The sequence below is a fragment of the Schistocerca americana genome, chromosome X, assembly GCF_021461395.2.
Source record: "Schistocerca americana isolate TAMUIC-IGC-003095 chromosome X, iqSchAmer2.1, whole genome shotgun sequence".
Taxonomy (NCBI): domain Eukaryota; kingdom Metazoa; phylum Arthropoda; class Insecta; order Orthoptera; family Acrididae; genus Schistocerca; species Schistocerca americana.
Window position 1 is genome coordinate 350233898 of NC_060130.1, and position 25265 is coordinate 350259162.

Here is a 25265-nt window from a genome sequence, read left to right on the forward strand (position 1 = left end):
TCGCACATTGTAGTAGCAGAACGTAAACATGCCAAAGATTCTCGTTCACATATATGTTCTACTTCTAAATATAACCGATTTTCTTGTTTCACAGAAGATAGTATGATATAGTATTATTAGTACACAGGTATTACTAAAATAATTACTTGTCACCATGTTGTAGGTTGTCAGCTGTTTGTACTATTATAGATTTGATTCCTCAGGTAAAAATAAACGTTTAAAGGTGTAGAAAAAATTGTGGCTGTTAAAATCTGTTTGTTCATTCAACAAGTTTTCGAAATATTTTTCTTTGTGTAGCATTATTTCTAACTGTTCTAGTAGATTAAGTTTTTTACTGTTGGGTTCTGTGTGAAGTACAGTTAGGCTGTTGTGGATGTCGACAAGTCTGTGTTTATTAGTATACATGTGGTTAGCTATTTTAGATTTTTCAAAATGGTTTAGTCAAAAGGCGTCGGTGTGTTCTTTATACCGTGTGTGGAAGGTTCTTCTAGTTTTTCCTACGTAAAATTCAGGGCAACTGTTACATTGTAATTTATATATTCCACTGTGTTGTGTTATTGGCTTGTTTGTGTTCACTGTGTGAGTAAGTGGTATCCAAGTCTGCTGTTTGTGGAGAAAGATATTTTAATATTGGTTTTTTTTACTAAGTTAACAACTGCTCCAAAAGTTTGTTTCAATGCCCGGTGAATCCTAGGACTTTCGTCTGTCACTTATCACTTCTTTCGTCTTTGTCAATGAATTTCGAGTTGAATAGGAGTATCTACGTTAAACTGAACGTTTCCCAGTAAGGGGTGGGAAGTCAGTCCAAAGGTCGGAGGAGAGCAACAGCATACCATCTCCAATGGGACCATGTTTAGTAAGGCGCTGTTGAGCTCAAACCAACCTTTGGGTTGATGACCCTTTTTAGGATATCTGGGTCGTCGATGCTTTGGAATGTTCGGTACCAAGGAACTAAATGGGAGCATTATGACATACCATGTGTCAAGAACGCATGAAAGACCAATTTAAGTCTGTGATGCGACGTATAGTATTTATTTCTGCAACTCTTGATGTACGAATAAGTACTGATTTTGTACTGGTAACGTAACTGTACGGATCTGCAACATTAATCGTTTGTTCGTTCCATTGTCTGTTATATATGCTACAAATGTATACTTCTATACCAACTGCTCTGGAATAAGGCCAGGGACGCCTCCATTCACTAATGTCTGCTCTGGTTTGTAATTGTCTCGCTACTTCCTGTCAACCACGCATTTTCTAGAAAGCTCCTTACTCGGAATTGCTGCAACCGCAGTCCCACACTTCTGGCGAAGATAACAGAGACACCCCAGTCGTTAGCGTCCGCTGCTAACCGACCGCTTTCCACGAAGTGGGGCCGGGGCTGTTCCTTAGCTAAGCTTGACATGGTACCACGGTGCTTTAGCTTTTCATGTTTGACCGTGCCATATTCTGGCATGTATTAGTTTATTTTATGCTTCCGAAGAAGGCTAGATTACTCTAGCTGAAACCTGGGAAAAGACCAGTAACATTTTGCAGCGGAGGTGGATTTTTGACATATTAATTTATCTCAGTTGCTCACAGGGCTGCAAAACGTTAAAAATTCTTGAATATTTTTCTACTTTGTCACATTCATCAATATAAATATATTTTCTCCCTCTTCATTAGTCAGTTTATGGAGGAAAGTTTCTAGGTGGAACAAAGGCAACCGCTATTTGTTTCTTTCATTACATTGGTTCATGCATGAGCAATACAATGACGTTCGCATCATTGCAAAAGAAGCTTCATAAAAGAGCTTTATCCAGCAGATGTGTTTACGTTACCATCAGTCGTATAACAGCAGATGAACTATGGATAGCAACAGCACTGGAACTGCCAATAAATGGGCAAAAAACAACAACGATTAAACAGAAATTTATCATTTCCCCTTTACTTGGGTCTCAGAAGTAGAGCATATACGAAACAACAAGCTTTTAGCATATCTATAACTGTCCTAAGCTTGTAACCGCACCGATGATCTGAGGGGAAAGAAACGAGATAGACGCTGCAAAATTGTGCACTTGTTAAATATGATGGACTGGGGGTGGTCTCCTTCAAAGTAGGACCAATTTGAGCTCACACACATTTGCATTCATTCCTTCCCCTTCTGAACATATTTTTGAATACGGATTCCGTGTGGCTGCACTCGAACTATTCGTTTGCAGCAGAGCGCGAAAGCACGTCTGACGAATGATAGTAGGCACATGGTCACGTAATTATGAATTAACAGAAACGTTGAAGCATTCGAAAGGCCCTGAAAATCTGGTTAGTCTGGTAAAAAGCATTTTAATGGTGTTATTGAAACTTTCCGAGCATAATATCCGAGAAATGCACTAAAACTGAAAGTAAAGACTGCAGGAATGGACTATTGTTGTGTTAATACAGCCAAGCACCTGTCGCTGTAAGAACGAAAGGACAACCTTACTGAGATAAAATGAATTTCTTTTTGGCCCTACTTTACACGACCCTGATGCAGATTCATCAATTATTTTTGTAAACAGGTCTGTATGCTGGTTTATAGCATATCAGTAGGCGATTACGATAAGTATTTCTTATGAGTGTTTATAGCTATGTTGAAGTTAACAGCCTTTGTGCAAACAAGTAAACAGTCGAAAAGCTTGATACAAAGGCGCAGCCTGGCATGATTCGGCCGTCTTGCCTCTCTGTTTCAGCAAAGTTCTCAGATATTTAGGTGAAAAGCTCCAGCACCAACATCAGCAAGCGTTGTATCACTGTAAACATGTTTTCAAGAAATTTCGAATACTATTGGAAGTAAGTACATTATTCTGTTTAGAAAAACATACTTGCTTCAATTTGAGACATAAGTTAAAAAGTATTATCCATACAGTATTTCGTCATTTGCCGAAATCCTCCCTTCAACATCTTGAACCGTTCACGAAATAAATGGATTTCGTGTTTCAGGTTACTCGCCCTGAATATGCTTCAGTATGAAATTTACACTATTTTAAGGTACTGCATTTTAGCAAATAATTGTCATTTAAACAAGGGTGTTATAGGAGTAATAAATAAATGCTCGTTAAGGTGGATACCAATGGGAGAATCCTCACGTAAGACTTTATAATCGTTGTAACAATTTCCTCATAAAACGGACAGAGACGGTACGGATTACAAACGGGACACCTCATACGCGACGACCAGTACAGTCGGCTCCTCAAAAGCGAAGCAGAATGATGAAGGGGAGAGGGGTTGAGTTGGAGACTGCACAGGTACACAAGATGACAAACTTGGAGTTCCCGCGCGCGTCTGCAGCTGATTGGGTGAAACGAGTGGGCACCGGTAAGTGAAAGCCCGGCGGATAATCCGCCTGCGGCTTCCCATCGCCACACGCGCCGTTTTCTTGCCGGCTGTTCCCGACGCTTTCGCCGTTTATTGCTCCATCATGAGCCACTTCGCTACCACTTAATCACAATGATTTACTACTGTGGAACCTGGGAACGAGAGCGGCCATCAAAATAGGACCTTAGTTTGTCACCAGCGTCGCTGGTAAGCCGAAGGGGTTCCACCGTGGACGTCGCAATTGCAAATTTCGAATTCCTAGAGTTGCAGTGCCATATTAGGCTAAAGATGCCTATCGCAAAGCCTCATACATAGGCTGATGTGAACAATTTGTTAACCACACGTCACGAGGCTGTTGTACGTACTGTACACAGTAAGTGCACTGCAGCAAAACATTTCTTGTGCTGACCAGCTCGTGGAGATTATTTACTATAACTGAATTTATTATTTAAAATATGGCACTTCTTTCAGTGCATCAAACCAATACGACAGGCTACTCTTCGATTAAAATAACTTTCTGATCGACGCTTCATTGTGTTCATTGGTAAGGTGTCAGCCGCTAGCAAATCTTCGTTCTTTCTCGAGTGCAACGTGTTCGCAATGTTGCCTGAACTGCAGGTTCATGGTTAGATTTGACAAATTTATCGTGTAACCGAAATTTAAAGGATTACTTTTAGCACTCATATGAAAGACCTCAGAACACTTTTCGTTATTTTGGGTCAACACACGGCCGAATATCGTCTCCTCAAATGCATGCGCAAACACGTCTTTGTCGACAACTTGGGCGCTCTCACTGGGTTTCCATTCATTAAATTTCTTCCAGTTATGTTCACACCCGTTGCTTTCTATCCACTGCATCCTGATGCACTATACATTTAACGATTGTCTGCAAGTTCCTGTAAGGGATGATGATGACGATGATGTTTGGTTTGTGGGGCGCTCCACTGCGGGTTTCATCAGCGCACGTACAACGTCACAATTTTTTCACAGCCCGAATTTTGTACACAGTCCAGTCTAACCACTGTCACGAGTGATGATGATGATAATGATGAAATGATGAGGACAACACAAACACCCAGTCCCCGGTCAGAGAAAATCGCCAACCCGGCCGGGAATCGAACCCGGGACCCCGTGACCAGAGGCAGCAACGCTGGCCACTAGACCACGAGCTACGAACTGTAAGGGATGAGGCTGTATCTTCGACGATCAGTCGTGAATTGTAAATAGTTGGGTACTTCCATCGCGGACACATCACAGACGATTAAGTAAATGCTTGGAATAACAGAAGTAATGCGGGCACGTATGTAATGACAAGTGTCAACCATTACAGTTCGCATACGCAGTTATAAACGTCGAAAGTAAGGAAATCTGGAAATTTGTGGTAAGGTCTTATGGAACCAAACTACTTAGGTCATCTCGGTCCCTAAGCCTACACGCTACTTAACCTAACTTAAGCTAACTTACGCCATGGACAACACACACACCCATGCCCGAGGGAGGACTCGAACCTCCGACTGGGTGGGGGGGGGGGGGGGAGCAGCACGGACCGTGACAAGGCGCCTAAGACCGCGCGGCTAACAGGTGCGGCCTCGAAAGTAAGGGTGTCCTATAGTTCAAGCATCTGACAACACGAGGAGTTGTAAATTCATTTAGTCCATGATACTGTTATAATTTTCCTATCCACTGTATCAGGGACATAAACTAGAGTCTTTGCGAGATCTCCAGTATTGTTTATGAAGATTTGTAAAATTGTCTTCTGCTTCTAACCAAACAAAACTCGAATACCAACTAACTATCCAATATGACACTGAAAAATTGTATCGTTTCTTTTTTCTTTTCTTACAGATATTCAGATATTCGACATGGTTTACAAGATAAAAATCAGTTGCAACCATAACGTAAGTAGAGCTTATATATTAATATTTTTTAAGAAACGTCTGAAATTCTGAGTTCCAGCAGTATAGTGGCTGAAAAGCTGTTAATGTTCTTGAGACGTAGGCTTCCTGGTGAACTCTAAGCCTCCTCCCACGTACTAAAATTTAATGTCCTTAACTGTTTTCCGAACTGCCCTGAAAGGTAAAGAATACTGAAAGAAATTCAGGATATAAAGTTTTTATGCAACAGTTCTGTTTACTCTCAAACTGTGCGAAATTTCAAGATTACACTTATTCCATAGGATTCAGTCTCAACGACACAAACATTTTTTATCTTCTCTACACAGAATTTAGACCGTTCTGATTTTTACTTCAGCGCCATCAAATTCCTATCTGTGCCCACTGAGTGCAGCGTATGTGTATTCGGTTCTGCAGTCGAAATTTACGCCGCGTATAGCAAAACTGCTCTTTGACGATGACTGAATTGCTGGAGCTTGCTGGAACAGCAGTCTACGTCCGGGGACGAAGTACTTTCAAGCTGCATGATGAAACCTGCAAAACGAAATATCTTCTACACTGCATCTGGAGCATGATAATTAATGTACTTGTAACCAACTAAAATGTGGTATTAATGCTCAATGTAATCGCTGTTGTAGCAGAGGAGCGGGGTGTTGTCACTCAGTGGAAGAAATTTTACCGAATGTGTAATGTGACACTTCAATAGTGGACTATTCGTGTATGGTTTAGCACTCGGGAATGTTAACGACAGTAGTTAGTAACACTTCAATAATTACCATTCACGTAAAATCTCTATTTCATCCAGTGGATATTGAGAGGAGTAGGTGGAATGAAACACACCGTTTTACAAAGAAATGATATAGTATTTCTTTGGGCATTGGTTCCCATTCAAATCATTATCTACACTGCACCATCTACTCATTGTACGAGTCTGTAATAGGAATTTAGAAAAACTTTGCCGTTCCAAAGCTAGCAACGTTAATAGCATACTGAATAGTCTCTATTGTAGGTCGTGTTTTATACTGTCAGTATCTACACTGTCACTTGGCTGGGCTCACGCCGCTGAAATTGTCTGCCAGCGGAAAACGCGACCCAGGAGGCTTCACTTTGGTTGCGCTCACTAGCTTGCAACTCCCTGAATAAACTTTGATCAGATTAAAACCACTTAACTGACGGCTTTCTTCCTGATACCATTGCAGAGGAGAGCATTGACCGGGGCCAGTGTCTGCTTGTGTATTATGTGGCAGGGAGCAACATCTACGAAACCATAGGAACTTTGGAATCCCTGCAGATTTTTTTTATCATTTGTTGTCGTATTTCAACAAATATCTTTATTCGTTCGAACAGTTCCTAGAAATCAACTGAAATTTTCGGTACCCTACTTCTCGGTGCATCAGAGAGAACCTTCGTAGGTTACAAATAACTGACAAATCATAGTATTATTCATGAGTTAACGACGGGTCTCTCTTGTGCTGTGTTTTACATACCACTGGGAAATTCCTTAACACATGCTTTCGACGGTAACCTAACTGCGATCATCTATCTCGAGCGAATATCACGCCGTGAATTAAACTGAAAGTGGGAAATGACCCCATTTGATAAAAGACGGACAATAATGATGATACGTCACGACGTCGCCACATTGTTGGAGTAGTAACTGTACTCTCGTACTGGAAATTCCACTTTTTTTCATGAATGATTGATTCCATACATATAATTACATTCACTTTACTAAACTTTGGCTAGCTCTCAAATGTGGAGGAATGTATGAACTTCTAAGCCAAATGTTGCGAACCATTTCCATGGCTGTCCGTAGTAATTCCCTTCTAAGCGTACTTTGTCATCTGTATCACGTGAATGGCTGTGAAGAGCGCTTGTGCTGTGTAGAGTTGTTTTCCATTTGCGTTGTTATAGACGAGTAGCCGGCCGATGTGGCCGTGCGGTTCTAGGCGCTTCAGTCTGGAACCGCGTGACCGCTACGGTCGCAGGTTCGAATCCTGCCTCGGGCATGGATGTGTGTGATGTCCTTAGGTTAGTTAGGTTTAAGTAGTTCTAAGTTCTAGGGGACTGATGACCTCAGAAGTTGAGTCGCATAGTGCTCAGAGCCATTATAGACGAGTACGGAATGAAAGAAAGGTAGAGGGTGTAATCTTCTCTTTAACATTTCCGAGGTTTTCGTCGAACTTAACGCCTTTTTCCGGCGAATGAATCACATGCCACATTGTCAAATGCTCTTAATTGACGGTAAAATGCAGAGAGATTTGATATTCAAAAACGAAGGAACGAAGATTAGAATTTGATGTCTTGGCCACTACGAGGTTATAAAAGACGAATCACAAGCTCGGGAGGGGAAGAAAATAGGCTGCGTTCTTTTCACAGGAACATTCCTGTCATTTACCTTAAAGGAATTAAAGAAATCAAAGAAAAATTAAAAGTAGATGGTCGGACAGTCGAACAATGTGTCTCCGAAGAATTGTACGCCACTATCTCTTCTCCCCTGTCAGGAAACGTAAGACTCACTCTGAAGAAAGAACACTGCGATAAGCCGAGTCATAGTTTCTGCGCGTCGAGGCAATTGCCCCGACAGTGAAAACAACCAATTAGAACGGCGTCTAAAGACAGTAATGAAAAACAATATGTTGTACGACGTTGACAAGGAGCGAGCACAAACATATGGGGAAGGCAGTAACAAAAGGTACTAGTTTTACTACGCGTTGTGAAGTCAAGCGTTGTGAGTAAAGCTCACTGAGCAAAGACACAGGTTTTAGTGTGCTGGGATATCGCCAACCATAGTACTTGAGTTCTTAGAATAATCTTTCACAGATAACACTCATTACGGAGATGAATGTTATTACTTTCTCCCCAGTGCAGTCGCTGTTTTTCGAGTGATAAACAGCAATTGGTATCTACATCTGCAATCCGCAAGCTACCTCACTGTGTGTGGCGTAGAGTTCTTCTTGTACCACTCTCTCCCCCCGCCTGCACCCTCCCCCCCTCCCACCCTGACGCTTCTCACAGCACCAGCGTTTTTCCCTGTTCCATTCGCGAGTGGTGCAAGGGTAGAACGATTTTCGGTAGAGCTCTGAATTAGTTCTACACTGCTGGCCATTAAAATTGCTACACCAAGAAGAAACGCAGATGATAAACGGGTATTCATTGGACAAATATATTATACTAGAACTGATATGTGATCACATTTTCACGCAATTTGGGTGCATAGATTCTGAGAAATCAGTACCCAGAACAACCACCTCTGGCCGTAATAACGGCCTTGATACGCCTGGGCATTGAGTCAAATAGAGCTTGGATGGCGTGTACAGGTACAGCTGCCCATGTAGCTTCAACACGATACCACCGTTCATCAAGAGTAGTGACTGGTGTATTGTGACGAGCCAGTTGCTCGGCCACCATTGACCAGACGTTTTCAGTTGGTGAGAGATTTGGAGAATGTGCTGGACAGGGCAGCAGTCGAACATTTTCTGTATCCAGAAAGGTCCGTACAGGACCTGCAACATGCGGTCGTGCATTATCCTGCTAAAATGTAGGTTTTCGCAGGGATCGAATGAAGGGTAGGGCCACAGGTCGTAACACATCTCAAATGTAACGTCCACTGTTCAAAGTGCCGTCAATGCGAACAAGAGGTGACCGAGACGTGTAACCAATGGCACCCCATACCATCATGCCAGGTGATACGCCAGTATGGTGATGACGAATACACGCTTCCAATGTGCGTTCACCGCGATGTCGCCAAACACGGATGCCACCATCGTGATGCTGTAAACAGAACCTGGAGTCATCCGAAAAATGGCGGTTTTCCATTCGTGCACCTAGGTTCGTCGTTGAGTACACCATCGCAGGCGCTCCTGTCTGTGATGCAGCGTCAAGGGTAACCGCAGTCAAAGTCTCCGAGCTGATAGTCCATGCTGCTGCAAACGTTGTCGAACTGTTCGTGCAGATGGTTGTTGTCTTGCAAACGTCCCCATCTGTTGACTCAGGGATCAAGACGTGGCTGAACGATCCGTTTCAGCCATGCGGATAAGACGCCTGTCATCTCGACTGCTAGTGATACGAGGCCGTTGGGATCCAGCACGGCGTTCCGTGTTACCCTCCTGAACCCACCGATTCCATATTCTGCTAACAGTCATTGGATCTCGACCAACGAGAGCAGCAATGTCGCGATGCAATAAGCCGCAATCGAGATAGGCTACAATCCGACCTTTATCAAAGTCGGAAACGTGATGGTACGCATTTCTCCTCCTTACACGAGGCATCACAACAACGTTTCAGCAGGCAACGCCGGTCAACTGATGTTTGTGTATGGGAAATCAGTTGGAAACTTTTCTCATGCCAGCACGTTGTAGGTATCGCCACCGGCACCAACCCTGTGTGAATGCTCTGAAAAGCTATTCATTGGCATATCACAGCATCGTCTTCCTGTCGGTTAAATTTCGGGTCTGTAGCACATCATCTACGTGGTGTAGCTATTTTAATACCCAGTAGTTTAATTTCACGGATTTTGTCGTAGTGGTCATGTCACGATACGTACGTGGGAGGAAGTAATACGTTTCACGACTCTTCCTGGAACGTACTGTCGCGCGGAGTTTCAGTAGTAAAACTCTCCGTGGTGCACAATGCCTCCCTTGTAGCATCTGCCACTGGAGTTTGTTGAGCATCGTCGTAACGCTCTTGCACCGACTAAACGATCCCTTGAAGAATCGTGCCTGTGTTCGTTGGATTCAGTCTATCTCTTCTATTAATCTCATCTGATGATGGTCGCAGACTGCTGACCAACACTTAGGAATCGGTTGAACAAGTATTTTGTAATTCTGTTGTTTCGTGGATGAATTACATTTCCTTAAGACTGCTCCAACGAATCTGAGTCCGGTATATGTTTTTCCTAGTATTTGTCGCAGAAGTTGAGAATACCGCTTCAGTTGTAAACTACTTTATTTTCACATGACCGGTTTCGGACTTATAAGCCCATCCTCAGGTGTCGTAGCTGTACCGCGTGTACAAGGCTTGGTGTGCTGCCTTTGAGTCCGACACCTGAGGATGGGCTTATAACAGTCCGAAACCGTTCGTGTAAAAATAAAGTAATTTGCAACTGAAGCAGTATTCTCAACCTCTGCTATAATGCTCAGTTGCGGATGTTCTGCCAGCAAGATTGTTCCTAGTATTTGTTTTATATTGTCATACCAGTTTAGGGCATTCCATATCGTTATTCCTAGGTACTCACCGTTTTTTTATATACATGAAATGTATTCGAAGTTGCGAATATGAACATCCATCAGCTGTATAAGGGAATGACGACAATGAAAATCTCGATCCTAGATTTCCCGCTTTACGCGAGCGGTCGCATTAACCGCTTTGGCTACCCGTGCACGACACATGACGAGACCCAAACTTCCATGTGCCGTCGTTTCTGCGTCACAACCTGTACTCGTACACACATGATGTAATTCCCGTGCAGGGGAAGACATTTTAACTGATAATCGCTGCCTGCTTTCGGCATGTCCGAAGGAACATTGCATCGTTCTCCTTAACAATACAGACACTGCAATATCGTATTTTTGTTACATGATGCAGACGCATTACTCCAAGTGATATTTCGAAGTTCTGACCGTATAACATTTTACTCTCACACAATGAAACGCAGTTTCCAGTGAGCGGAGATACGCACTAGCTAATAGTGAGAGTAGAGTTTGCCAGAAATTAAATTCGACAGTAGTGTTGTTCGACCCGACTTGCTTTCCTTTAATTTTATAAGAAATTATTGTACTAGAACACCGGAGTCCATCACTCCTCAAACGAATTTTTATTCCACACCTTCTTCGAAACCATATATGGCTATACTAGATGCAGACGTCGACTGAGCAGTATCAATAAAGACGACGACGTTATAGCAAACAGATTCCGAACATAATAATGTTGTCGATATTGTACAGTTTTGATACTCCATAGTTTTACTGTGATCTTTGGGACTTAGACGTACTCATTCCTTTCTGCAAATGACAGGATAACAAAAAAGATGGCTGTAATTTTGCTGAGTGCTGTTTAATGATCAGATTGTAGCGAACTGCAGGCGACGTAGAGGTGAGAAGTTACTTAATACTCACCAACGATTCTGGCTAAATATACCGAATTCTCTCTTTGAGCTTCATTGACATGAATATCAGTTGTGAGCATACAATTACCTTTTCCACATGACACCAGGAATATACGTATTTATTTCCTGGATTATCGAGGAGCTGGGACTTGGGACTCCATCTCTCTCCTGGGACATCTCACCCGCCCAGTTGTAGCTATTCCTTAAAGGTCTCTGCATGTTTCAGCACCTCAGGGAGTGAAACCGAATTCCCTAACGATCCTTATGCGGGTTCCACAAGTGTTAAGCTCCTGGTTCTCTCTCCATTTTAGCTTAACACTTTTAGCTAGCCAAACCGACAAAATCGTTTCCAGACTGCAAAGTGGTATAAATAGAGTATAAATGCACTACTAGCTTATTACAATATAAGATTGAAGTAAGGGCATGGTTCTTAGAATAGGGAGCTTATTCACGACCAGTTCCCGAAAGACAATTTGAATCAAAGTTACTCGAGCATGGAAAGACTAACTACATACGTCACAGAATGCTGATAAACTGTTTTAAAGTTAAAAGAAAAACCTTAAAAAATAAAATAAATACAGCAACAAAATTTCTGTCTTAGTTTACAACAATAAATAAGACATCGAGAAATTACTGTGCAGAATAGGCTGCTCTGAACTGGCCAGAATGTTTCTCGAAAAGAGATACTTACGATGTCTAGACTGTTTCTTTGTACCACTTTCATCCAGCTTCGGTTACAGGTATTTTGTGACAAAAATAACGAAGGGTAACTGATGAATTAAGCAGAAACATGTATCTTTGAGGGGTTGACTCTTAAGTACTGTCTATCACTAGTTTTATCCATTCCTTCCAACATCCGTACACGCTTTCCTGAACTGCGCAATCGAAAAAGCACTCGCAACGAAAGGTTGGTGACTGAGTTGGAACGCAAACCAAACGTTTTCGCTTGTGACCTATGATGGCCATAACGTAATAGTAAAAGGGTTTCTCTCTTTGGATAATCTCTCTAATGATCGATGGCATGTGTCGCCGGCCAGTCTCCAAAATGATTTGCCAAAAGGAAATGGAGATGGTACAGAACAGCGAAGGCAGTAACAAGACTAAATCGCAATTTCCTTCCCATGACATGATCAAAACTTGTCATAATCTGTGAGCTAATATTCTTCAACATCTAACTCATTCATGACTTCAACAGTGGAATATTTATTTCAATACTGAATTCAAAGACGCAGATCAAAGATTACTTTTGCTTTATCGACTAATATTCTCTCAAACCCACATGGTATGCGTCTGGTGGTCGTCTTTTAGCTTATATTTTACGTACATAAAAGAAGGCAGTTTGTGTCTCAGAATTCCGCGACGTAGAGGACAATACAGACGACGGGGGTTCTCTGCTTGGCGTACGGAATGGGTCGTGACCTTTTCAATGCAAATATTCCGGCACTCTCCTCAAGTGCTTTAGACAAACTTGGGAAAACTTAAGTGTACGTCTGCATATTAACCTTATTATTTTATTCTCCTAATCCTTACGAGAGATTTGAGATAGTGGCAGAAGAACTGTCGTATGGTCTTCGTCCAATACCGGCTCTCTAGATTTGCCCAACGGTTCACGAGAGCAATATCGGATCTCTGTTAAAAATTCTCATTTTATTTGGCTGAGCAACTCTGCAACCCTTTCGCATAGGCTATAGCGACCAGTTACGATCCCTGTAGCACTTTTTAAGATTTTAAAGATCTACCTCTGAAACATGGGGCTAGCGCTCAAACGGACGCAAACGTCCCCGTCTGCTAAAGTGCTACAGCAGTGTAAGGACAGTGAAATTTGTTGCTTTCCCTAATGAGATTCAGGAAAGTAACGAAATATTTCCTTAGGAGGAGGACTGTTTGTGTGTATCCTTTACCAGCGAGTTAGTGCTACGTCTCTAATGACCACGATCTTGAGGGGAAGTCAAGGTATAACTTCGGTTTATTATGTCGTAAATTCAATCACTCCTAAGCTTCTTTATTTGCCCCAGGTTGTCAATTTCTACTACTTTATTCGTAGAGCAGTAATAACGTAATGGCTTTCTCTGTTTTATATGTGACTCGCAATAAAAAAAATTTCTTGAACTTCCTTCATTCTAACTGGCTTCCTCGGTGCTGACAACCACCGTACAAGGTGGCGTTAGTGGCCGTGATAGTGCATATGGACACGTTATGGCTGTAATATAATCAACTTAGGCAGAAAACGCGAAAATTTCCCAGCGATTTAAAGATCGTCCAGCACCCGGACTTGGTGTGGTCCCTCAGCAGTGGCAGTGTCACCTTTGAGGCAGTATGCGGCTCCCAGATTTTCGCTTCAGCCACGTCCAGCATTTGATCATCTTCTTTCTGTCGGTTCTTCTCCTAAGCCACACATGATGCTAAAACGCCAGAAGCCAACATCTTACCTAACGATGCGACGGGGATCTATGACTCAACAATCAACATCTAAACGACCAGTTAACAACAGGCCACCGGCAGCGCAACCAAAAACTGACTCCCCCGCACAGCAAGAAAGCAATAGAAGAGATAGCTAATAAAATTCTTCCGCAGAAGTTAGAAATATGGTACCTGAACATCGAGCATGTATGAATCTGATGGGTTTTGAACACAAGTTTGAAATCAAATGGTCAAATGGCTCTAAGCACTATGGGACTTAACACCTGAGGTCATCAGTCCCCTAGACTTAGAACTGCTTAAACCTAAATAACCTAAGGACATCACATACAGCCATGCCCGAGGCGGGATTCGAACCTGCGACCGTAGCAGCAGCGCGGTTCCAGACTGAAGCGCCTAGAACACAGCGACCGGCTGCAAGTTTGAATCGATAATAATGAATCCAGGAAGCGTTGAAGAGACCAATGAAGCAGGAACGAAGACTTGAACTTCTCATATACAATACTCTGTAGCCTGTGTATATGTAGGCTGAAGCGTCGAATGAAAATTTGTACCTAGGCTGAAACTCGACCCAGGTCTCCTGCTCACTAGATAGATGCGTTAAGCACTACACCACCGTGGTACAGTGGCTTTGCACAGCTTCACAGTCTACCGTAGCACCCCTGCCTCCTCAGTCATCGTTCTCATTCGCGCCTCAGTCCACTTGGTATTCCACCTGAAGTCGAACAGCATTGCAGAGGTTCTCCAATTGTATTGGAGCAGCATCTCGGCATGGGACGAAACGGGGGATCCAGCCTGAAATCCAGGCATAAGTTCTTCAGTCAAAAGGAACTACAAATATACATCACTGATATTTGAGACCTGAAAAGGTCTCTGGAACCATATACTGTAGCTTCATTTGACTTTCTAACATGCCAAGGGCCCATATTGGGAAGAAGACGGCAGTGTAGTTGTGGGAGAACCTCGTGTCGAAGGAGGTCTTCTTGAGGACAGCAAGAATGACCCAGATAAGGTGAAGAGGAAGACTTCGTTATTCCTCAAGAGTCTAGTCACTAAAGTTGAAAAGTATCTTTAAGGGCCAGCCAGACACTCATCTAACTGAGTGGCATAAGGAAACCATCCCCTCTCGAGATAGCTTCCATTATTTTATCTAGTGTCACTACCGAAAGTGAACAGTGTATTTGGAGGAGCAGTAGGACTTATTTACAGGCGTCTTGGCGAGCTGCCTGCAGCGGCAGACGGCAGCGCGCCGGCGCCGCGGCATGTATTGTTGATGCGAGCAGCACCGCACGGCCCGTGTTTCGCGGCCTGCCGGCTCATCATTATGCACGCGACGCGGTGCCTGCTCTGGACACAGGCGTCAGCAAGGTCGCGGCGGCGGCGATGCCCGATCAATGGGCACGCGGTTCGCCGGCGGATTACCGCTCGCCTTCAGGAGCTCATCCGCGCCTGCGCTGCGCTGCACGCCGCACCGTTACGCCGATTCCACTTTTCCAGTGTATGTGTGAGGACGGAGAGAGAGACGGTAGCTTGCGAGCTGACTACCCGAGCGGCCGGATCCAGTTATCTGCACCTGCAGGTGCACGCATAGGACGCTGGTTAGTTCAAATGGTTCAAATGGCTCTGAGCACTATGGGACTCAACTGCTGAGGTCATTAGTCCCCTAGAACTTAGAACTAGTTAAACCCAACTAACCTAAGGACATCACAAACGTCTATGCCCGAGGCAGGATTCGAACCTGCGACCGTAGCGGTCTTGCGGCTCCAGACTGCAGCGCCTTTAACCGCACGGCCGCTTCGGCCGTCCGCTGGTTAGTCCGCTAGCCAAAGTACAATAGAAAAATTAGCTACGTTTCATAAGTTGCCATTCATCACCTAAGATGCACAAACTGCAAAGTCATATAGATTCCGATTTTTCATTGAAAACTGCTTGAATTTTCCGCAGTGGATTACTAAATTTTGAGATATCACAATTTTACACAATTTCCGGAACAAAGGTCCATAGGACAAAATGTTTATTTGAGCTAGGACAGTTTAAATACTTACTTTCAATACATTTGGAAAACAATGTGATTCTCAAAAATGTTCAAATGTATGTGAATTCCTAAGGGACCGCCGGCCGAAGTGGCCGTGCGGTTAAAGGCGCTGCAGTCTGGAACCGCAAGACCGCTACGGTCGCAGGTTCGAATCCTGCCTCGGGCATGGATGTGTGTGATGTTCTTAGGTTAGTTAGGTTTAACTAGTTCTAAGTTCTAGGGGACTAATGACCTCAGCAGTTGAGTCCCATAGTGCTCAGAGCCATCCTAAGGGACCAAACTTCTGAGGTCATTGGTCCCTAGACACACTACTTAACTAACTTAACGCTAAGGACAACACTCACACCCATGCCCGAGGGAGGATTCTAACCTCCGGCGAGAGGGGACAACGTGATTCTAATACAGGCTTATTTAAATAGACTGTGTGCTACTACTAAGTAAATCTTTCCATAATACTAGATATATTAACCTATGTTTTAATGTAAAAAATTGTCCCCCCCCCCCTCCCACTTCTGGTAGCTGAGTGGTCAGCGTGACGGAATTTCATACCTGACGGCCTAGATTCGATTCCCAGCTGGGTCGGAGATTTTCTCCGCTCAGAGACTGGGTGTTGTGTTGTCCTTATCATCATGATCATCATTTCATCCTCATCGACACGCAAGTCGTCGAAGTGGCGTCAACTCGAAAGACTTGCACCAGGCGAACGGTCTACCCGAAGGGTGGCCCTAGCCACAAGGCATTTCCATTTCAAATCTAAAAAATAATATTTCTGATAACATAAATCAGTGTCAATAGGCCGTAATGAAGTAAACTGGTAGCTGAATAGAATTATACAAATAAAATACCACTGTTTATCCTGTAGTCTATACATTATAATGGACAGAATATTTTAATGCTTTATGTTGATCTATACAGAAACTGTCACATAGCTCTTCTTGCTGACCGTCACCTAGTTGCAAGTAATAATTTTTGACAACACGATGACGCAACTGAAAGTGTTTTTCCTTTAATGCCAACGCCACTGGCGGAACCCTATGTGACGTTTTATTTTCGTGTCGTCTTTCTTCGTATTCGAATTGTCATTTACCATCCATTACTACTATTTTACTGTTGCACAACTTCAAAACAAGTTTCTTCGTAATGTAAACACAACACTAACTGCCGATGCTCCAAGTTAGCTGACCTGTACATAACCACACTCTACATCAAACTGAATGAAGGGTGCTACGCGCGCACGCATCAAAAAAGCGTTGCCTTGGTCTCTAGCACTGAGTTAATGAAACAAAACCTTGGTAGAATATCCTAGGCAGCCCGTTGATTAATTTTAAACAATTTCTCGAAAAAGCACCCATTGGCCTATGGACCGTTCTTCTGGAAAAGCCTCAATTGTTATGATTTTTAACGAACAGATACAGACAGTTTGCCGCGAAGATGAAGAATGAGACTGTAAGATGCGAAAGAATCGATTTTTTTTACCGAATAGTTTCATTAAAATCGTTTGAGTAAGATGCATATTCTGTCAATCCCCCAACGCAGCTAGTCTGCACAGAAGTGGGCAAGAAATGTTTTGTGCTTTCAGACTAGCTGGCTGATGCTTTCGGTGCTGCCACCCAGCTGCTACAGTGTACCACCGCATTAAATGTCACGTGGATATTCTTCGTGCCGGCCGAAGTGGCCGAGCGGTTCTAGGCGCTACAGTCTGGAACCGCGCGACCGCTACGGTCGCAGGTTCGAATCCTGCCTCGGGCATGGATGTGTGTGATGTCCATAGGTTGGTTAGGTTTAAGTAGTTCTAAGTTCTAGGGGACTGATGACCTTAGAAGTTAAGTCCCATAGTGCTCAGAGCCATTTGAACCATTTGATATTCTTCGTGCTGCTTCAAGCACCGTTACGCTGGCCTTCAATACGGGTGTACCAGGCTATCTCTCAAACCGCAAAATATGGCGTTACGCGTCAGCTCCGCCACAGTGACGAGTCATCTGTCATTGCTTACCCGATGGACTTAACATTTGACGAGGAGAACAGGGCAAGTGCCACATCCTAATATCCCAGAAAATTGATCAGTGGAAGATGTACCAAAATACACGAACAAGTCTCTCGGCTTACCAGTAGATACTCGACCGTTTCTGAGAAAATGACAAAGTGTCGACGTAGTTTAGATGCGTTTTAGCGGGTCATACGCTGAGACCGACTGATCGCGTAATGGTTAGTGTCTCAAGTTCGTGCACCATGTTCGGAACATGCACATTATCCTTATTTATTTTATTTTCTATTTTTTCATTTATCTACCCACGTCCGTATAATGCTACTACAGGAATGTTTCTTATCAAGTTAGGAGATGCAAGGGCGTTATATTAATTGTAAAACTACAACTGGGTTTCATAATTAGTGCTCAGGAAGATTTTCTGCATTCCCTTGGATGATACTAACCGTATAAACACACGAAACGTAGAAATTCCGAACACCACGAGCATTGCGCAGAGGCAGGTTTGTCATATTTCCTCGCGTGAATCTTACCCAGAATATAAACGTCGTAAACATTACTGAAGATTTCACGTGTTGGCAATAATTTCGCGGCAAACCACACATAACGCCGGCCGAAGTGGCCGTGCGGTTAAGGGCGCTGCAGCCTGGAACCGCAAGACCGCTACGGTCGCAGGTTCGAATCCTGCCTCGGGCATGGATGTTTGTGATGTCCTTAGGTTAGTTAGGTTTAACTAGTTCTAAGTTCTAGGGGACTAATGACCTCAGCAGTTGAGTCCCATAGTGCTCAGAGCCATTTTTTTGAACCACACATAACGGATTACTTTTCCGAAAACTGGTGCCTGAAATTGATTATGAATCAAGATACGCTACAGGAATTTTACCGAAAACAATTTCAAATAACTTTACCTTTCATTTATTTATTTTTTTCTTTTCTTTAAATTGATTCACCAGACGTATAATTAGTAGACCAATAAGAACAACGTTATTTCAATATACTGAAAAACATTCGTGTAGTGATCTTCCACGGATATTGGTAGATAAATAAAGAACAAAAATAAGAAAATTGGGTTTCGAGCACGGGAGCAAAAAGTGTGAAGCCGCGACGCTAGCTACTGTGCTACAGCTTATTTTGGACTGTTTACTCGCTAAAAGGCACATACATTACCTCCAGAACTTTGACTGTCGTTTTCTCAGAAATTGTCGAATATCGACAGATAAGCTGAGATCCGTGTTCGCTTATTTTGACCCCTCATCCACTGGGCGGAGTTTCTGGGAAATCAGGTTATGGCACTTGCCGTCTTCTCTTCGTGAGCGACATCATTTGTTTAGTTATATTTATCCATTCCGAGTAACTCTCTTTATCATAATTTAGTATTCGGTACTTAATACAGTGCAGTAGACGGCAAAATTGCTATTTATCAAGAGAAATTCTCTGTCGAGAAATGCATAATGTCAGCGCTGTGATGCATCAAAGCTTCCTGCGGTTGTGTTTGGTATCCTAATCAGTCTCATTGGACAAAAGAATTAGTCAGCCAGAGGAGATAGCCTGCAAACAGAGTTTAACACCGCCTCTATGCTTGACAAGGGCCTTATTTCGGAGTGGAATAGAGCCCGCATGTTTCTCCAGATGTGCGATACCGAGTTGAAGCCAATTATTTGTGATTAGATTCCGTAGAGCTACCTAATTGCTGGCATGTTGATTTCTGTGTTCCACCTGCTGTTCAAAATAGTCTCAAACACTACATATAGGACTAAGATCGCTTCATTTAGCGGCCCACTCGAGATGTGATAGCGTGCCCGAGAGTTCGTCAGACTAGAGTCGTGTGCGTGTCGCTCTGTGAATATTGCTGTTATCGTCTTGAATTTGTATTTGCGAATGAGAGCACTTAGTAACTTGCAGCAAACTTCACACATAGTTTCAAACCTTTGCGAAACATTTTCTGGCCGACAACCCCCATCTAATTATGAGAGGACAGAAGCTTATCACTTACTATATTTTCACTGTTCATGCAGGAAAAGTACTGCGCATCAGGCATGACGTTTTAATTTATTTCTTTACTACTAACTGTATTCGCGACACTTTTACAGGCAGTAGCCACGTGTACCATTGGATGTACCGGCAAAATTATATCACTGCACGACTCATAGTTCAGGAGATAAGATGTTGTAAACATTGAGTTGCATTGAAATGAAACTTTAGGGTGAAAGTCGCTGGAGACCAGTGTAATTACCTGTTAAATATGTTAAATGTGCGTGAAATATCCAGAATGAGTTTTCACTCTGCAGTGGAATGTTCGATGATATGAAACTTTCTGGCAGATTAAAACTATTTGCCGGACCTAGACTCGAACTCGGGACCTCTGCCTCTCGCGGGATATGCTCTAGAGCATGCGAAGAACTCTAAGGTATCCTATGATACACAAAGCATCTAATTATCTACAATTCCCCGTCATTTTTATTCTGTTTTCATGCCATTTTATTTTCCAAAAATGAACTAAGAAATTTGATATATGTATAATCGCTTTTAGTAAAATGTTCTTTACGGGTATGGGGGACTTGCAGCAGCAGCTTTTCTTCCTGTTAACCGCCAGAGGCGCATGAGTTAGTGCCAGATGGCGCGAGGAAGGTTGAAAACCGGAATTTTATTGTTGGGTTTTCGATTCACTAGAAGCTACAGCATTGAAAGCGCTGCATTACAGGCCCGTGACGGTTCTCAGGGGTGGTTAACAGATTTCAGTCGGATTACAGAGCCTTAGTGAGTTGTGTCACGTATCAGGAGAGATTAGTTCTTCTGCATTCTTGCCCATAACGAGGCAAGAGATGACTGTATTCTTACATGAGGTATAATGATGCTGCTTAGTTCCGGAATCCACTGAATAGGCACAGGGAGAAGCAAAGATAGAAAGAGAATGGCCTAACGAAGCTGAACACCCACTAGACCACTAATTCCCAACCATTCTCAGATAATCACCCCTGAGTGCAATCAGGCTTTGGCTGACAGAACTGACACAAAAATACACAAAATTTCATCAATCTACATAAAACTGAGATAAGTGACGTAATGCTTTTAAGAAACAGTATTCCCTTTCAGGAAGAGAAAGGACCAGATCCCCGTCCAGACACCTAGCTTTCCCTAAATTGTTTAAGGCAAATTTCAGAATGATTTCTTTGAAGAGGATATGGCCGTATCCGTCATCAATCTTGTCCATTTCCGCTTCGTGCTCCGACTCCCTCTATCTCCAGAATAATTCGAAATAATCTGCTTTAAAATTTCTATGAAGTACGGCTCAGCTATAGGAGAAGAGTCCATACGAAAAGTAACTTCTGTATTGGAAATTTGTGGATCTAGAGAGAGCAAGATTAAGGTAAACGTCTGGTCGACGACGAGTTCGCTAAAGGCTGAAAACACTCTATATTCACTAATGTAGAACGACGACCCACGCTGCCCGAAGTCTCACGTTCCAACAAACCATACCTTGTATTGAGTTGAGTACTATCCATACCCCTTACGAGGCATTTGTCACAGATAGGAGAGTGTATTTCAGTGAACAGCGACTAAGATTTGGACTATTAAACAGTAACAGGAATGAAGAAATGGGTGATTTTTTAAATATACATCGAATTTCTTGAGATAACAACAATGCTTTGTTCCATGTTGGTAAAGCTACAAGGTATACTGCTTCGTTCTACGTTCCGAATAATCTTTAAAAATAACATAAATATGAAGTGCATTTTCGAATGCATACGTGTTAACTTGTTCCGTAATAGTACGACAAGACGTTCCTTTCCGAGCAGGGACACAGTAGAACGCATGAAGGATTGGATTGGTTTGGCGGGAGGAGACCAGACAGCGAGGTCATCGGTCTCATCGGATTAAGGAAGGACGGGGAAGGAAGTCGGCCGTGCCCTTTCAAAGGAATCATCCCGGGATTTGCCTGGAGCGATTTAGGGAAATCACAGAAAACCTAAATCAGGATGGCCGGACGCGGGATTGAACCGTCGTCCTCCCGCATGAAGGTTGAAAGGAAGAGAAACAAAGAGGAGTTTTACTGTCAAACAAAAGTGTACATTCTAAGGAATTGTTTGATATTGTCAACCTATTTCACAAAAAAATTAATGATTTCCTTGATGTTGCATGGAACCTTTTATCGAAAAGGCATTCATCAGACATTTTCTACTTTCACAACGTCATCTATCTGAAATTAATGGAAATATCTTTGGCTGCTAGGAAATCGACCGTGTACGTTTCACAGGAACTAAAATCCATTCGCTTGAAATGATTTGGGAAAACAACGAAAAACCTAAATACGAGTGGCCTGACAGGTATTTGAATCCATTTCTTCGAGCAGGAGTCCAGGGTCTTACCCACTGTTTCATCTCTCTCGATATTTGTACATGTAATTTCTTTCAGACGTATAAATGAGGATGACAGCAAACAAAGTAGCGGCCTATGTCACTCACTGATGCGAACACTATAGACACAGTGTCGCTTTTATGGGAGCAACACTCTGCCATCTCGTCTCCCCCTACCCACAATCGGTCTGGGCTGCAAAGCGATCCCTTTATGCAGGTTTCGTCAAATGAAAAGCCAGCACGGAGAATTTATGACCCAGTGTGAAATCCTGAAGCCATAAATCTGGTCATCCACGCTTCTTTTACGGCTAGGGACATACAAACTTTACTGAGAAATAAATGCATTTATATTCGCAGCCATTCAACCGTTCGCGAGTCTTCTACGGAAGACCCTGTAAACTTTTCTTGAGGCTGCAACACATGCTCCAGTAGGATAGAAAGAGAAAACGTTGCTTAAATGATGCACAGTACGATTCTTTCTGCTACAACGCATTCGTAAAAAGTGAGCCTCTCAATAAATAATAATGCATTCTTTCGGTAACCAAGAAATTTAAATTGCGGAAACAGAAAATTTTTGTTAGTGTTACAGTAACATCGTAGGACAGTACTTCGAGCACACAGCACATCTGAAGCAAAAATGACGCCCATATATATCTGTTTATTTTTACAGCATTTGCCTTGATCAGATCACTTTTTCTAATATTTCTCTCTTTGCCCACACATGCTTTGGTGATGTTACACCATCCTCAGTAGGTTTTCTTTTATTCTGGTGGAAAACATACGTATGTGCATGTTAAATGAGAATACGTAAAGTTTGCCAATATAATGATATTGACAAAAAGCGTTTCATCAAAAACATATAACTTAACAGTACATTGATAGTTCATATCGCTATTTAATGCGGTACAACTGGCATTTTAACACTTTTGTACTGCTCATGAGTGCAGAAAGCCGTCGAAAGTCATGACTGTTTCCTCTCATTTTTTAGTTTTCTGTCAGTGAAGGTGGTTTTAGTCTTTTAATGTAGTTTCTGTAATTATTTTTCATGCTAATGACTTTTCAAAATTCTTATGGCTTATTTTTAAGACGAAAAGTTATCATTACTAACGGTTCTTACAATCATGTGGAATACAAAATGTGTTAAAATAATGTAAAATACAAACAGCAACACGAATAACAAAATTTGCTGTTCAGGTATGTGTTTTTATTGAAATACTTTTTGTGAGTATGAAATACATCAACATGTACATATTATTACTCAACGTTTACTTTTGATTTCCCTCAACGCACCATCATTCAGTATACTTGAACAAAATTACACCAAAAACGGTCATATACTAAAGAAGCCAGACTTGTGAGTTAATTCCACAATATCCTTCGAAAACGCGTGAACCGTTTGCTAAACGCATTTAAGTAAGTACAGTTTCCATTTTTAGACATTACGCAGCCATGCCTGAAGCATCATCACATTAGATATACTGTGTTGATTACTAGACAACTATCACAAAACGACCTTCTTTTTTCTTTCGAGCATTGGTCGTGTGAAGTGACTTCAAAGAGGACAGGACGATAAATTCTCGATTTCTTTTTTCCGTGGTTACGGTTTAGTAAGAATAGCGATACATAATTTCTAACGTACCTTAATTTGTCTTCTATTGTTTCCACGATTTTTGAGAGGTCCCAGCGAAACCTGAATCATGAGATGTTGCAAGTAGTTTCTCGGGAAATAAATGAATTATTTTGGCCTTCGTCGGTGCTTGATGTATCCGAAGAAACATTATCTGGAAACCTACTTAATGCTGTACTGTAGGCACGTTTACACGTTCAAGCAAATTCTATAAAATGAAATACCAATTTTGTAGTAAACATCCATGGAATACCCGTGCGTCAGAAATAACTAAACAACCAACAGCCATGTGACAGTATTGCTAGATTCTTCTAGTAGCTCATTGATAGAGCGCATGAACAACTGGTTTCATCGCCCGCATCTCGTGGTCGTGCGGTAGCGTTCTCGCTTCCAACGCCCGGGTTCCCGGGTTCGATTCCCGGCGGGGTCAGGGATTTTCTCTGCCTCGTGATGGCTGGGTGTTGTGTGATGTCCTTAGGTTAGTTAGGTTTAATTAGTTCTAAGTTCTCGGGGACTGATGACCATAGATGTTAAGTCCCATAGTGCTAAAAAAAAAAAAAAAAAAAAAAAAAACTGGTTTCATCACATTCTCCGCAGCACAGCTACAGTTTTCTTTGTGTGTAGTTTCACGGCTTTCCGTCATAAACAAAATCCTTCGTTCTACTTTTGCGTCTCACAGCTAATTAGAAATCTCAAAAAATTGTTTTGTTTTGCAGGTCAGGTAATAATCAGGAATTATTCGTAAAACGAAAAATATGCGTTAGTCTGAAGTTCTCAGTATTTTGCGTGAGTAGCGTTACTTTTCAAAATCTGTGCTGGTTGCTGGGAAGAAGTCCGTTCTGCATCAGGTATCTCGATTTTTTTTTTCATGGTTATGCTGAGATATTTCAGAAGACGGAGATTATTAATTATATTCGTGTATATGTTTGCAAACTAGCTAAAAATTCGACAAAGGTACCGTAAAACTATTCAAAACTTGGTGTCAGGCAGTAAACTGGACAAAACCAAAATGAACTAATTTTACTTCTGAACAGTTATGACGGGACTGCGTGTAGTACGTCCCGCTACTCAGACGTCCTGCAGCCTGGAGACTTACACAGAAGTCAGCGAAAGTTGTTGGGTTGCGAAATCATGTTTGTTCGACACTCGGCTGCCGACCTTTCATATAGGTATCACCGCTAATTCGCAACGTTCTCCCTCAGTTGGGCAAGTAGTAGTAGTAGTAGTAGTAGTAGTAGTAGTAGTAGTAGAAGAAGAAAGTTAAACAGGCTCCTCTGTAAAACTCGAATTTTCTATTAAACAGGGTAACTCAGGAAAGCCATTTAGTTAAAATATTATAATTTTGTTTCTGCCATATTAATGGTAAGAAATTCCTCACTAAACGACGTATAGTACCTTGTCATAGGTATATTAATTATACAGAGTGAGGGAGCTAAGAATGACCACCTCAGCTACACCCGGAATGAATATATAGGTACGGTTTGCGTCAGCTTGGAGCAAACACTATGGCAAGTT

At 42.4% G+C, this 25265-nt stretch overlaps 1 protein-coding gene across 1 annotated transcript in view; it reads left to right on the top strand.

Annotated features, from left to right (window-relative positions):
• The window catches only part of LOC124555462 (facilitated trehalose transporter Tret1-like), a 292707-nt gene that overhangs the window by 116116 nt on the left and 151326 nt on the right, over positions 1-25265 (top strand). Inside the window, exon 2 of the mRNA XM_047129385.1 lies at positions 5179-5231. Within this exon, the coding sequence (XP_046985341.1) occupies positions 5196-5231 (36 nt within the window). The 5' untranslated portion in view covers positions 5179-5195. The remainder of the gene's footprint in view (positions 1-5178; positions 5232-25265) is intronic.